The 15559-nt window shown below is 54.9% G+C and overlaps 1 protein-coding gene across 2 annotated transcripts in view; it reads left to right on the top strand.

The window, feature by feature from the left end:
• Nucleotides 1–5948: 5948 nt before the first annotated feature.
• Nucleotides 5949–15559, top strand: part of DDX39A (DExD-box helicase 39A) — a 28214-nt gene continuing 18603 nt past the window's right edge. The window contains exons 1-7 of one of the 2 annotated variants that reach the window (XM_006161013.3): nt 5949–6104; nt 12035–12246; nt 12439–12566; nt 13576–13668; nt 13987–14170; nt 14692–14810; nt 15174–15305. In XM_006161013.3, the coding sequence (XP_006161075.1) occupies nt 12039–12246; nt 12439–12566; nt 13576–13668; nt 13987–14170; nt 14692–14810; nt 15174–15305 (864 nt within the window). In that variant the 5' untranslated portion in view covers nt 5949–6104; nt 12035–12038. Of the gene's footprint in view, nt 6105–11967; nt 12247–12438; nt 12567–13575; nt 13669–13986; nt 14171–14691; nt 14811–15173; nt 15306–15559 lie in introns of both variants that reach the window. The other variant, XM_014592635.2, reaches the window with a different exon arrangement.

Raw genomic sequence — 15559 nt, 5'->3', positions numbered from 1 at the left:
AACACATTTTAAAAAAATGATGGGGTCAGCAGGTGGTGTAATGGTTAAGGCACCGGATTCCTACATGGCAGGGGTTCAAGTCCCACACCGGGCAGCTTGAAACTCACACTGGAGCATGTGCATGCACGCCCGACATCCCAAGAGGAGAATGGAGAAGAGACTGTGATGTGGTCATCTCCCCATCCTCCCTGGGGGTGATTTCTCACTTTCTCTGTCTCTCCAGAGAGTATGAGCACCCTATAGCAAAAATCTCTCTCACACACACACACAAATGCTAAAATGAAAAATCATAATAAACAACAATGCCTTTTTAAAAAGTCATTCATTTAATTTTAGTTTTTCATTCATTTATTTCAATTTGACCAGAGAGAGACAGAGAGAGAGGGAAAATTAGAAAGCAAGCCACCAGGTTCGGGACTTGAACTGTGTTTGGCCATTTGGGAGAATCCAGCACCTTAACCACCATGCCACCTGCTGATCCCAACAATCACTTTTTAAGAGAGAATTTATTTTGTTATAGGGTGCATGCACACACTCAATGGAGAGACAAAGAGACAGAGAGACAGAAAGAGAGAAATCACACACCTCCCCCAGGGGGGATGGCCATGCCGCAATCCCTTCTCCTCCATTCTCCTCTCGGGATCTTGGGCACGCACGCACATGCGCCCGGCGTGAGTTTAAGCCACCGGGTCCAGGACTCAAACCACGGTTGACTCTGTGGGAGTCCAGTGATATAACCATGATGGCATCTGCTGGTCCCAATAATTTTTTTTTTTTTTTTTTTGAGAGAGATTTTCACTGTAGGGCGCGTGCGTTCGCCAGACAGACAGAGAGAGACATAGAGACAGAAAGCGAGAAATCCCCCCCCAGGGGGGATGGTCACGCCGCAATCCCTTCTCCTCCATTCTCCTCTCGGGATCTTGGGCACGCACGCACACGCGCCCGGCGTGAGTTTTAAGCCACCGGGTCCGGGACACGAACCGCGGTCGACTACGTGGGAATCCAGCGACATAGCCATTACGCTAACTGCTGGTTCCCCCAATAATTTTTTTTAAAGGGGTGATAATAGCAGCCCATCACCTCATAAACTTGTTGGAAGGCTTAAATAGATTAATTCTTGTAAAGCACAGAGTTTGCAAATAAGTGTTCAGTATCTTTATTTTTAAGGCTTTTGTCAATTTTTTTTTTTAGAATTACTTTTATTTAAATTTATTTAACCATTTATTCATTCATTTTTTAATTTGACCAGAGAGAGTCAGAATATGAGAGAGAGGGAAAGTGGGAAAGCAAGCCTCCAGGTCCTGGACTCGAACCACGGTTAGCCATGTGGGAGTCCAGCGCCTTAACCACCATACCATCTGCTGGCCTCAGCCAATGAAATTTGAACAGCAGTCCATTATGTGGTCCCTGACTGCCCCAATCACTAAGATACAGGCGGGCCCAAGAATTCTTAATAGTTATATAATGTTGTTTTTGCAATTAGGGAGTGGAATAGGGTTGGGGAGAAGGGAGTGAAAACAAGTAATTTTTATTTTAACTATGTTTCCATTCCATTATTAGAGACAGAGAGGGAAGAGAGGAAAAACAGATTTTTTTTTTTTTTAGGTTTTTGCTGTAGAGTAGATGTGTTGGCCAGAGAGACAGAGAGACAGAGAGACAGAAAGTGAGAAATCACCCCCCCCAGGGGGGATGGCCATACCACAAGCCTTTCTCCTCCATTCTCCTCTCGGGATCTTGGGCACACACGCACTTGCACCTGGTGTGAGTTTCAAACCCCTGGGTCCAGGATGTCAATCCAGCAACATAACCATTACGCCATCTGCTGGTCTCTCATTATTATTATTTTAAAATTCGCTACAGGGCATGTGCGCTTACCAGAGATAGAGTCGAAGCGAGAAAGCAAGCTGCCAGGTCCAGGACTCGAATTACAGTTGGCCATATGGAAGTCTAGCCCCTTAACAACCATGCCACCCTGCTGGCCCCATCAGTCTTTTCTAACTATCCATTATTTTAATTAAGGTCGAAACCTTTCAGTGTGTCTCTCCATTAATGTATATATACACATCTGAGGGGACCTCAAAAAGTTACGGTAAAAAGGAATTAAAGGACCAGACCTGAGGTCTCATGAGACCACAGATCTAGTGGGGGTTCAGACCCTTCTTTTTTTTTTTTGGAGAGGTTTTGGCTATAGGGCACGTGCGCTCGCCAGACAGACAGAGAGAGACAGAGAGACAGAAAGTGAGAAATCACCCCCCAGGGGGGATTGGCCACGCCGCAATCCCTTCTCCTCCATTCTCCTCTCGGGATCTTGGGCACGCACGCACACGCGCCCGGCGTGAGTTTAAGCCACCGGGTCTGGGATTTGAATCACACAATCGGCCATGTGGAATCCACCTGTCTTAACCACCATGTCAAGTGTTTTCCCCTCTTTTTTTTTTTTTTTATTTAAATTTTTCGGAAGGCTCACCTAGTTGCCAGAGAGATGGAGAAGGCCCCCCTACCCAAGTGGGGCATAGTCGCACTGTACTCTAGTCTCCACTTCTCCACCCTGCTGGGATTCTGGGCACACACATATACGGGCCCAGCATGTAGGATTTGACCCCCTTGGGACCAGCAGTTGGCGTAATGGCTATGTCGTTGGACTCCCATGTAGTCAACGTGGTTCGAGTCCCAGACCTGGCGGCTTAAACTCATGCTGGGCATGTGTGCGTGCGTGCCCAAGATCCTTAGACGAGAATAGAGGAGAAGGGATTGCGGCATGGCCGTCCCACCTGGGCGGTGATTTCTCGCTTTCTGTCTCTCCGTCTCTCTCTGTCTGTCTGGCGAGCGCATGAGCCCTATAGCAAAAACCTCTCCAAAAAAAAGAGATCTAATTTAAAAAACAATTATCTAACTTATTGCGATGACTGAGGTTTGTGGGAGTCTTGTAAATTCTGCCTCTTACTACACCCTGTTCTGACCTCGCCGGCATGCAGGAAGTACTGTTTAAGTGTTACGGCATAATTATAATCATCAGGTACAATAATCTCCTTAAATATTATAGAAGGCCTCCCTCTGCTTGGCTTGGATTGACTGGCTTTTCTTTTCTTTTTAAAAATACATTTACTTAACTTGATTTGCTTACTTATTTTTAAAAATTTGACCAGAGAGGGGCAGAGCGAGCAAGCGAGCAAGAGAGAGAGAGAGAGAGACAGAGAAATGGAAAGAAAGCAAGCCACCAGGTCTGGGACTTGAACCACGGTAAGCTATGTGGGAGTCTAGTGCCCTTAACCACTATGCCACCTGGCTGCCCCCTCTTTTATTTATTTATTTTTTTAAAAGAGATTTTTTTGCTATAGGGCATGTGTGCTCACTGGAGAGACAGAGACAGAAAGCGAGAAATCACCCCCCGGGGGGATGGTCACACTGCAATGTCTTCTCTAGTTTCCTCTCGGGATTTTGGGCATATGGCATTGCTCTGAGGGAGTTTCCAGCCACCTACTCCAGGAGTTGAACCAAGGTTGGCTACGTGGGAGTCCAGCGACATAACCATTATACACCATTAACCATTACTCCCTTTACTGGCTTTTCTTGGTGGCAAATTTTGGTTGAAATTAAACCTCTGGTGACTACAGGGCAGAGGATCCCCTGCCCCATGGTAACTTACACTAAATAAAGTCAAAATACTAGAACCGGGGCCAGCAGGTGGTATGGTAGTTAGGGTGCTGGACTCCCACACGGTCAACCATGGCTTGAGTCCCAGACATGGTGGCTTGAAATTAATGCTGGAAATGTGGTGTACATGTCCAGGATCCCGAGAGGAGAACGGAGGAGAAGGGATTGCGGTGTGGCCATCCTCCCTGGGGGGTGATTTCACGCTTTCTGTCTCCCTGTTTCTCTTTCTCTCCAGTGAGTGCATGCATCCCAACAAAAATCCATCTAAAGCATCATCTATTTAATTTCATGTAGTATTTTATTTTATTTTATTTTATTTATTCATTCATTTATTTTAATTTGACCAGAGAGAAATAGAAAGAGAGAGAAAGAGAGAAAAGGTGAGAAAGCAAGCTGCCAGGTCCAGGACTTGAACCGTGGTCAGCCATGTGGGAGTATCCAGTGCCTTAACCACCACACCACCTGCTGGTCCCCAATGTACTATTATTTTTAACATTTGGTATAGAGTACAGGCGCTCACCAGAGAGAGACAGAAAGGGGGGGGAAGGGAGAAAGCAAACTGCTGAATCTGGGATTCAAACTACTGTCTGCTAAGTGCAAGTCCAGCACCCTAACCACCATACAACCTGTCGGCCTCACTCAGTTTTTTGTAATACTCGTTGTCCGTGAACTTTTGTTTATTTTTTTGGAGAGGTTTTTCTTTTTGCTATCATGCACAAGTACTCACTAGAAAGACAGAGAGAGACAGAAAAAGAAATCACCCCCCAGGGGGGATGGTCAATGCCCACGCCGCAATCCCTTCTCCTCCATTCTCCTCTCAGGATCTTGGGCACGCACACATGTCCAGCGTGACCTGAGGCCCCTGGGTCCGGGACTTGAACCACGGCCGACTACATGGGAGTCCTGCGACATAGCCATTACACCAACTGCTGCTCCCCCATGAATTTTTTTAAAATAATATTTTTAAAATTCCATTTGCTATTATAATAATTATTATTTTAATCTGAACAGAGAGAGAAAGGGAAAATGAGAAAGCAAGGCGCCATGTCCTGGACTTGAACCATGATCTAACAAGTGGGAATCCAGTGCCTTTAACCACATCGCCACCTGCTGGCCCTGTCCATTCTGTAGGGTGCATGCACTCGCCAGACAGACAGAGAGAGACATAGAGACAGAAAGCGAGAAATCACCCCCCAGGGGGGATGGTCACGCCGCAATCCCTTCTCCTCCATTCTCCTCTCGGGATCTTGGGCACGCACGCGCACACACACCCGGCGTGAGTTTTAAGCCACCGGGTCCGGGACGTGAACCGCGGTCGACTACGTGGGAGTCCAGCGACATAGCCAGTACGCTAACTGCTGGTTCCCAAAGGAAGTATTATTGATACGCCCCACAACATGGACACATCTCAAAAACTTTTTTATTTTTATTTTTGGTAGCTTGCTTGCTAGAGAGAGAAAGCGAGAAATCAACCCCCTGGAGGGATGGCCACACCACAATCATTGCTCCTGTGTTCTCCTCTTGGGACTTGGCTCCCTCTTCCCCCCCAACACATACCCAATGTGATTTTCAAGCTACTGGGTATGGGACTTGAACCATGGTTAGCCATAAAGGATCCAGCTGCCTTAACCCTTACTCTACCTGCTGGCCCTCAAAAGTTTTCTGGAGTGAAAGAAGCCAGGTAGAAAAAGCAATTTATTGCCAGGTTCGGTGACACAGATGCAGCTACTTAGGAGGCTTAGGCATGAGCATTGGGAGTTCAAGGCCAGCTGGGGCAACATAACGCTGTTCCTACTCCACTCGCCGCCTCCCATCCCCCCCCAATCCTAATATATTATACGATTCCATTTATATGAAATTCAAAAAAACCACAATCATCTAAATCGATAAAAACCCAAATAATGCAAAATATCCTCTTCCCTCTAGCTCTCAACCTTCTCAGAGCCTCCACCGTGAAGGGCCCCTAAAGTCGAAGGCTGATCCAACTCCGAGATCCCAGGCTTCAGCTCTCAGCTCAGAAGCCACCCCTGAAAAGGGTGGGACAAAAACCACAGGCCAATCACGTTGTCTTCAGTTGCCAGTACTAAACATGGCGGCGCCCACAGAGGGCTTAACTGAGATCACGTGACAGCGCACCTGCGCACGCGCGCGCGACGGCGGCCTCCGTTAAGCCTATTTTTACATTGACCAATGAATCCGAGGCTTAAGGCACGCCCTCTTCCCGCCTCTCCACCAATAGCTTCCCGCCACTCCCAAATCCCTCCCCGCCACTGCTCTCTTGACCCAATCAGCGTTTCCGCTTCCTTTGAATGAAAAGCCAGCTGCCCAGTGGCTAAGGGGCGTAGGTCGACGCACGAGCCAGGAAGCGTGGCAGCTCGTGTTCGGGCGCACACGGATAACCGGAGTTGGGAGGCTGTCCTCACGGCACGCGGAGGCGAACGGGGAACCAGGTGAGCGGCGGAGCCAGGGCGCGGGGACCGTGATGTCGCGGTTGGGGACGTCGGCTCTGAGGGCGAGCGGGCGAGGGGAGACGCCGGGGGTTGAGGGGTGGATCAGGAAAACGAGGGGGGGCGGGGGGGTTGGGGCGTCCGGTGAGCGCGGAGGTGGCCGTTGGGCGCCGGGGCGCATGCGCAGGGGGCGGACCGGCCGTTGGCGCGCGGGGCACGGAGCCGCTTCCGGGAGGCTGTCATGGCCGCCCCCGGGCCGAGCCTTACTAGGGGGGAGCATCTGTCTGTCCGAATAGACCCCCGAGGCAGCCTGGGGTCATGTAGGGAGAGACATGGGGGCGTTGCTGGCGTCTGGGACCGTGGGACCCCATTTCTCCCACTCTCCCTTATTCTTGATTGAAGTTAGGGGGTTCAGCTTGCAGAAAAAGTGCAAAGGTCAACTTTTTAGAGTTCGGGCTCCCTAGTAGGGGACGAACTCCGGGACGCAAAGCATGCCTGGGACCTTTAAGGGCAAACAGATACGTGGCTTGTCTGGGTGGTCCCTTATCCCGGTGTCATCTTTCAAGCTCTGTCGCTCCGGGTGCTCTCTGCAGGGCCGCCCCCTCTGGGTGGGGCAGTGCCGCCTAATCCTGTTTCTGATAATAATTTGTTTTGAGCTTTAGATCTGCCCGGCCACTTCCTGCAAAATGTGCTTCTGCAAACTCAGGGGGCGCCCAGGTCTGCCTGTCTACCAGCAGAACCACTTGGTTTGACCTTGTAGCTCCCCATGTCGATCTGTCTCTCTCTCTTTTTTTTTTTTTTTTTTTTTTTTAAGGTTTTTGCTATAGAGTGAGTGTGCTCGCTGGAGAGACAGAGACAGAGAGGAAAGAGGAGAGAGCACCCCCCACATACGAGGGGATGGCCAGGCTACAATCTCTTCACTCTCCACTTGGGATTTTGGGCATGCACGCACAAGTGGCCGGCCGGTAGTTGGCCCTGAAGGATCCAGCCGCTTTAATCTCAGCACTTGCAGGCCTTCTTTGTACCTTTACTGTATTTATTTATTGTTTTGAAGATTTTTTGTTGTTGTTGTTTTTCTTTTTTTTGCTGTAGGGTGCATGCTCTCCCCAGACATAAAGCAAGAGATCACTCCCCCTCTCCCCCAGGTCCAGGACTCGAATCACGGTCAACTCGGTGGGAGTCCAGCGACATAACCATTATGCCATCTGCTCATCTCTTTCCTTGTATCTTTAAATTTTTTTTAAAGAATTATTTAACTTTATTTGTTTTATTTCATTTATTTTATTTCGGGGAGAGGTGTTTGCTATAAGGCACGTTCGCTCGCCAGAAAGAGAGAGACAGAAAGCGGGAAATCACCCCCCAGGGGGGATGGCTACGCCACAATCTTTTCTCATACATTTTCCTCTCGGGATCTTGGGCACGCACGCACATGCACCTGGCATGAGTTTAAGCCACCGAGTCCGGGACTCGAACCGCTGTTGACTCCATGGGAGTCCAGCAACATAGCCATTATGCCAACTGCTGGTCCCTAACTTTCTTTAATTTGACCAGAGAGGGACAGAGTGAGAGAGGAGAAGTTAGAAAGCAAGCCACCAGGTCTGGGACTCGAACCACAGTCAGCCATGTGGGAGTCCAGTGTCCTTAACTACCACACCACCTGGCAGCCCCCCATGTATCTTTTAGATACAGCAGCCTAGGTGTGGAGCCGAGTGCACCAGGGTGGCAGGTCTCACCTGCCCTGTCCCAGTTCAGTGCCCCACCCTGGTGGCGTCTCCGTTTGCAGCCTGGTTCTCTCCGCTGCTGGTCTTACCCCACTCAGTCTGTGGGGTTAATTACTCTTGGGCAGATCCTGACTGACTCACTCATTTCAGAAACCTAGTCAACCATTCCCTGTTGCTCGGCGATGTACAACTGCCCTGGGCCCCAACCAGCTCTTCTGGCTTGTCTCCTGCCTCTGCTTCGGCTGGCTGGTCCTACTCCCCATCCCGTCAAGGGTCCGGTGCTTTCCGGACTGCCCTGTCTTTGCCAGTCAAGATGTTAGGGTCTAAGATACAGTCTTGCTAAATTCTGCCTCAAAGCCTCGGTTCTGGTTCATTCATTGGACCCTGCTGTTGGGTCCTGCCTGCTGCCTGCCAGGCGCTGCTCTAGAAAGCGGGCAGGGCGGGGGAACCAGCAGTTAGCGGAATGGCTATGTCGCTGGACTCCCACATAGTCTACGCAGTACCGTGGTTTGCGTCCCGGACCCCGTGGTTTAAAACTCACGCCAGGCGCGTGTGCGTGCGTGCCCAGGATCTCGAGAGGAGAATGGAGGAGAAGGGATTGCTGCGTAGCCATCCCCTTGGGGGGGTGATTTCTCGCTTTCTGTCTGTCTCTGTCTGTCTGGCGAGCGCACGCGCCATATAGCAAAAACCTCTCAAAAAAAAAAAAAAAAAAAGAAAGCGGGGCAGGGCGGACCAGAGCCAGTGCTTTTAGTTGGGGCTGTAAGGAAGTGTCCTCTGGAGCAAAAGAAGTAGGGGATTCATGGGCCAGCAGGTGGTGTGGAGGTTAAGGCGCTGGATCCCACATGGCCTAGTGAGTGGTTCGAGTCCTGGACCCTGCAGCTCGAAAACCACACCCAGTGCATGTGCATGCGTGCCCAAAATCCTGAGAGGAGAGTGGTGAAGTTTTTATGGCTAGGCCACCCCCCACCCCCGTTATGATTTTTCACTTTCCGTCTGTGTTGAGCACACATGCCCTATGGCAAAACTTAATAAAAACAAGGGGGTTTCTCAAGTGTTCCAGGAGCAGGGAGGGGGGCAGTGAGGGGTGAGGGCGTGATGACGATCCCGATCCCGTTCACAGAGGTCCAGGTGTGAAGGGCCTGAGTGTCTGGGAGGAGGGAGGGGATATTTGAATTTTAGTTTGAGCACAGTGGAGGGTTTCTGTAATTTTATATAGGGTGCCTACACTCACCAGAGAAATAAATTGTCCTGGGGCAGGCAGTGGCCAGCCTGTTTCAGACCCCTCCTTTTTGGAATGTGGGTGTGCAGGCACTCAGAGTGTTTTTCAAGCTGCCGGGCCCAGGACTCAAATCGCCATTTGACCATGTGGGGTCCAGCGGCCTTAGCTTGCTGCTGCCTGCTGTCCCCCTCATGGGGGTTTAGAACAGCCGTGACAGGTCCCACTTCGCTTTTATAGGCTGCTGCGGGTGGACGGGTGGGGACTAGGGACAGGGACACCAGCGAAGGCTGTCCGCATAGTCCAGGCGAGAGGGTGGCCCTCGGTGATGTCGGCCCCACACCCCACACGACAAGGTCGCTGATCAAGTCCCAGGGTCTCCCTGCACCTGCTGGGTTTGCGTGTGCGTGTGATCCCGACCAGCTGAGGCCGGAGGCCAAGCCGGGTAGGAGGAGGGCCCTGGTGGTGGTGCCTGTCTTTCTCTGAAAAAAAAACTTAAAAAAAAAAAAAAAGGGAACTGGAGCCCAAAAGGCCGTCAGCTGACAGCAGGGGAACAGCAGTGTGACGGGGCTGCTCGCTGGGTGTCATTTGACCACAGAAAGGAGGAGGAACCGGCCCGTGTTCATTACACTTGGGGTGGATCTCACCTCGACAGCGATATTGAAAGGAGCCAGACGCAGAAGGCCACGTGTGTGACTGCGTTCAGTGTCCACAGGCTCTGCAGGCAAAGTCCACTAGCTGTTGCCAGGGCCTCAGGGAGAAAGGTTCGAGGCTTTTTCTGTCTTTGCAGTGAAGTATTCTAAAGTTGGCCGATAGTGGTTACACGTGTCGGTGATTATATTAAAAAGCACTGCGGGGGACCAGCAGTTAGTGTGATGGCTATGTCACTGGACTCCCGTGTAGTCAACCACGGTTCGAGTCCTGGACCCAGCAGCTTTTTTTTTTTTTTTTGGAGAGGTTTTTGCTATAGGGCGCCTGCACTCACCAGACAGACAGACAGACAGAAAGCGAGAAATCACCCCCCAGGGGGGATGGTCATGCCGCCGCGATCCCTTCTCCATTCTCCTCGGGATCTTGGGCACGCACACACATGTGCCCGGCGTGAGTTTTAAGCTACCGGGCCTGGGACGCGAAGCGCGGTGGACTAGGTGGGAGTCCAGCGACATAGCCATTATGCTAACTGCTGGTCTCTGGACCCAGCATCTTAAACTCACGCCAGGTGCGTGTACGTGCGTGCCCAAGATCCCGAGAGGAGAATGGAGGAGAAGGGATTGCAGCGTGGCCATCCCCCCTGGGGGGTGATTTCTCGCTTTCTGTCTGTCTGTCTGTCTGGTGAGTGCAGGCGCCCTATAGCAAAAACCTCCCCCCTGTCTCCCCCCCCCCAAAAAAAAATGCACTGCATTGTGTAATGTAAGTGGTGAGTCTTACAGCTTGTAGATATCTCAGTAAAGCCCTTCCAGTTTAAGAAGACTGGGGCCAGCGTGGCCGGGGCGGGTGGGCTGTTGGACCCGAGGCTTGCCAGCCAATTGAGGAGGTCAGGAGGGAAACCAGCCACTTGAGAAAACGAGTTGCCATTTCCGAGATAGGGAAGCAGGCCTTTGGGGAGAAACAGGTTTTTGTGGGTTTTTTTTGTGTTTTTTTTTTTTTTAATTCGTTTTTAAAGATTGATTTATTTTAAATTTATTTTTAAAAATCCTTTTTTTAAATAATTATTGATTGAATTTTATTTATTTGTTCATTTATTTTAATTTGATCAGAGAGAGACAGAGAGAAAGAGTGAGAAAACAAGCTGTCAGGTCCGGGACTCAAACTGTGGTCAGCCATATGGGAGTTGTCCAGCACCTTAACCACCACGCCACCTGCTGGTCCCTATTTATTTTAAATTTTGACCAGAGAGCGAACGTGAGAAAGCAGTCTGCCAGGTCCTGGACTCCAAACTGTGGTTGGCTACATGGGAGTTCAGTGCCTCGGCCACCACGCCACCAGTTTGCTTTGGGCGTTTGGAGTTTAACCGCCAAGGTCCCCCAAAGATGTGGAGACGGTAGTTGGTGTCCGGGCCTGCAGTTGAGGAGCAGGGGTCGGGACCCTGGGGCTGGATGAAGCCCCAGAATGAACCCCAGCAGGGCCAGAGATGGGGCCAAGGACCTTCCACGTGGAGCGTCAGGAGGTAGAGGGATTGCTGCTGCTCTGCCTCCCCAGACTGGAGGCTGGAGGCTGGGCGGGCTAAGGGAGAAGGCCACGCCACGCAAGAGCACGCCCTGCCTCTGGCCCCGTGCCCCAGAAGGGACTCCGCGAGCCTCGGGTGGCAGAAAGCCTGGAGGTGCGGGGCTTGGTGTGAACTCAACTCCATTTCCCAGCTCGGCCGGCCTCGTTTGTGTTGGCGCAGACCCAGGGGGAGGCCTTTTCATGAGAGCACTTAATTACTCCCCAGAGCAGACCACAACCAGCAGGAGAAGCCGGGGGCCGGGCAGGCGGTGCCTGCCCCCTCTCCAACCTGGAGCTTTCTAGCACCCAGGCAGCCACACCCCTGGGCTACTGCAGGCCCGTGGGGTCCCGGGGAGGGCACTCCCTGGGGTTGGTTCATTAGAGCCGGAAGCTCCGAGCACCAAACCCTGGTGCTGCCGCTGAACGAACGAGGATGGCCTGGAGGGCGGTGGGCAGGGCCAGGCCTGGAGGGCGGTGTGGCTGGTGAGCGGGGTTGCACCCTGAGCGCAGTGGGAAGCCCTCGGAGGCAGAGGTGGGTGGGCATGGCTGGAGAGAGGAGGTGACGGCGACCAGGGCTGCAGCTGGGAGGCTGCACGGGGTGGCTGGTGGCCCGGCTGAGGGACCGGTGAGAAAGTGCCGTCTGGCTCTGGCCTGAGCCTCCGGTGTCCTGCTGCTCACTGGCCTGCACCGCATGGCCCCCTTCCCGGCCCACCTTGCCCGGCAGGTTTTTCTGCCTACACCCATCGACTCTCTCTTGTGGCCCTTCCGTGGCCCTTCCTCTCTGTCGTCAGCGTCATGGCGGAACAGGATGTGGAAAATGAGCTTTTGGATTACGAAGAAGACGAAGAGCCCCAGGCTCCTCCCGAGAGCACGCCAGCTCCCCCCAAGAAAGACGTCAAGGGGTCCTACGTCTCCATCCACAGCTCTGGCTTCCGGGACTTTCTGCTGAAGCCGGAGCTCCTGCGGGCCATCGTGGACTGTGGCTTTGAGCATCCCTCTGAGGGTACGCCTCCCAGGCCTGTCTGCACCAGGCTCTCCGAGACCCCTGTGCAGGGGTGGGGGGTCCGCGTCCCTGGGGGCTGTCCGGGAGGCTCAGCGCTCTGGCCTGACCCGCGCACACCCAGACCCCGAGCCTGGCCCCGCTCTGCTGAGGCTGAGCAGTGGGCGCCCGTCACTGACAGTGTCCCTCCCTCAGTCCAGCACGAGTGCATCCCCCAGGCCATCCTGGGCATGGACGTCCTGTGCCAGGCCAAGTCGGGGATGGGCAAGACGGCCGTCTTCGTGCTGGCCACCCTGCAGCAGATCGAGCCCGTCAACGGCCAGGTGGGTGCGCCTCCCCACGCCCAGCCCACACCCTCTCCTCCCACACCCGCTTTATGGACTGTCACCATTATGTACCAGGGGACTGGGAGAGGCTCACGGAGAGGGAACTGAAGGCGTGGTTTATTTTAGTACAGGATAATTTTGAAACTCGTGCGTAATTTTTTCCTAGCACGTTTTCCCTTAACTTTTTGTATACCGTAGCTCAGTTCTAGTTGTAAGGAAGTGAGAAGACGCCCCGGGGCCGGGCCCCACGGTGGTGAAACGCAGCGGAGGCACCGGCTTGTCCAGGGCCCTCTAGAGCACACCTGTCTGGGGCTGGCTGAGGCTGCGAGGGATCGTGGCCTCAGGGTCTTGTTGGGGTGCCCTCTCTCTCACTTCTCTTTCTCAGTCATAGAATAAATAGTGTTTAAAAGTCAAGAATATTGATAAGCCAAAAGCTGCAAAGCGCCCACAGTCACCTCCGAGACAGCTGCCGTTCCCGCGTGTGCTCTCTGCTCTCCCCGGGGACTGGGATTGCCGGGGGCTCACGGCTCCCTTCCGGGGCATGCACCTTGTCTCCCACTGACTTGGGTGATTCGGGTGCATTCCGGGGCTCAGTACTCAAGTCCCCGCAGGGCACGTCCTCGGGCCGCCTGTTGGTGCGTGTGCCCTGTTTCCTTCAGGGGACTCACGCAGGACCAGGGCTGGGTGACGGCCATGGCATGCTCGCAGGGTGTGCTGTCGTGGGAGGCAGGGCCCAGGAGCAGTGACTCGGGAAGCCTGGGGAGAGAGTGCGGTGGGGGGCGCCCAGTCCCTTCCTCGGCCGGTCTCCTTTCCTGACCTCCCTGAGGTCCTGCTGATGGAGAAAGGGTCTTCCCGAACATGTGCAGGCATCCGGGCTGGGCCTCTGGGTGGCCCAGGTGTGGGGAGCAGTGGGCGAGGGCCCTCTGCCGTGGAGCCGGGACGGCCGGCGAGGTCTCCGGCAGGGAGGACTAGGACGCTGCCTCACAGACCTGCCTCTGCCCCACAGGTGACAGTGCTGGTCATGTGCCACACGAGGGAGCTGGCCTTCCAGATCAGCAAGGAGTATGAGCGCTTCTCCAAGTACATGCCCAGCGTCAAGGTGAGCCCCCGGCCTGCCTGGGCGCCTCCGGGCCTTCTGCAGCCCCCCCAGCCTCGCCTATGGCCTCGGCCCTGGCCCAGGCCCAGCCAGCGTTTACCAGGCTTGGCTGCAGCCGCTGCCTTTGAGGTTTGCGGTGGTTTATGCTCCTTAAAAGCCTGCTGAATTATGCATGGCCCCCCGGGGGCTGCACAGGCCCCGCCTGGGGCTGCCTGTCGGGAGCCAGGGCCAGGCTCTGTGGCTTCTCTGGGCCTTGGCTGTGAGGGCTGTGGACCTGCACCCTCCAGACAGGCGGCAGCAGTGGCCTGTCCGTCCCCGTAGGTGTCTGTGTTCTTCGGGGGCCTCTCCATCAAGAAAGACGAAGACGTGTTGAAGAAGAACTGCCCCCACGTCGTTGTGGGGACCCCGGGCCGGATCCTGGCGCTCGTGCGGAATCGGAGTCTCAACCTGAAGAACGTGAAGCACTTCATCCTGGACGAGTGCGACAAGATGCTGGAGCAGCTGGGTGAGTGGCCCCAGGGTCAGCCAGCGTCGAGGGAGCCCTGACAGCAGCCCCGGGTGCCACAGAGGGGCGTGTGGGTGGGCAGCACAGAGGCTCGTGTGCAACTGCCAGAGGGGACCGCAGGGCCAGCCCCGCCCGGTCATTTGGGGCACATATGCACACCTCTAAGGGTCACGTGGCTCCCGCTGCCGGGTTTTCCTAGACCCCTGCCCTCAGCGAGCCCCGACAGGACAGGGGAGGCAGCTCCAGCTCACCCCACGGCTGTCTCTGCCCCAGGCTCCCCTCCCCGAGGTGTGGCGCGAGGCGTGCGGCTCGGCTGCTGCGCTGGCGGCGTGTAAGTGGATGCGCTCCTCCCACGCCTGCGCTCGCCCACCGAGTCCAGCCCTCAGGCACCCGGGACTTGGCCACCCTCGGCATGGTGCCAGCCGCTCCTGGGCACGGGTTGGGAGGGCCCGGGGGTGGTCTTGGGTGGGGGCTGGTCTGGCAGGTGCTCACACCCAGCCCTTGTCGCCCTCTGCACCCAGACATGCGGCGGGACGTGCAGGAGATCTTCCGCCTGACGCCGCACGAGAAGCAGTGCATGATGTTCAGCGCCACCCTGAGCAAGGAGATCCGGCCCGTGTGCAGGAAATTCATGCAGGATGTGAGTAGGGCGAGACCCCGGCCCACCCGTGTGGCCGAGACCTCCGCACAGCAGCCCCGGCCCCGCCCAGGAGCCTGGAGCCGCTCGGTGACAGCCACGCTGCCCTCCCTGCGCAGAGGATGCTGAGGGCGGCCAGCAGAGCCTCCTTCCCTCCCCTCGGCCTGGTCACACTGGCAGCCACGCTCGGCCCACGCCTGGGCGAGACCCCAGTTTCCATCCAGCTTTCCGTAGCGAAATTGGCAGAGGTTGGGTGCGGCCGCCCGCTGGGAAGCACGGCAGCCAAGGAGCCGCGCGCTGGAAGGTTCTGGGCAGGCGAGCTGCGCAGACGTGAGCCCCGGCGCCCCTCCACCCCTCCCCACACAGCCCATGGAGGTGTTTGTGGACGACGAGACCAAGCTCACGCTGCACGGCCTGCAGCAGTACTACGTCAAGCTCAAGGACAGCGAGAAGAACCGCAAGCTCTTTGACCTCCTGGACGTGCTGGAGTTTAACCAGGTGACGCTCCCCTCTGCCAGCCCCGGGCCCTGGGTGCAGGATTCTGGCCCTGACCCCCGCTCTGCTCTCCGTCCTGGCCGGTGGTCGGGGCCTGGGTGCAGGATTCTGGCCCTGCCCCCCACTCTCCGTCCTGGCCGGTGGTCAGGCCTGGGTGCAGGATCCGGCCCTGACCGCCCGCCCGCCCGCCCGCGCTCTGTCCTGCAGGTGGTCATCTTCGTCAAGTCGGTGCAGCGCTGCATGGCCCTGGCCCACGT

This window comes from Tupaia chinensis, unplaced genomic scaffold, assembly GCF_000334495.1.
Source record: "Tupaia chinensis unplaced genomic scaffold, TupChi_1.0 Scaffold138060_1, whole genome shotgun sequence".
NCBI lineage: Eukaryota > Metazoa > Chordata > Mammalia > Scandentia > Tupaiidae > Tupaia > Tupaia belangeri.
This window is presented reverse-complemented; position numbering and strand designations above follow the sequence as displayed.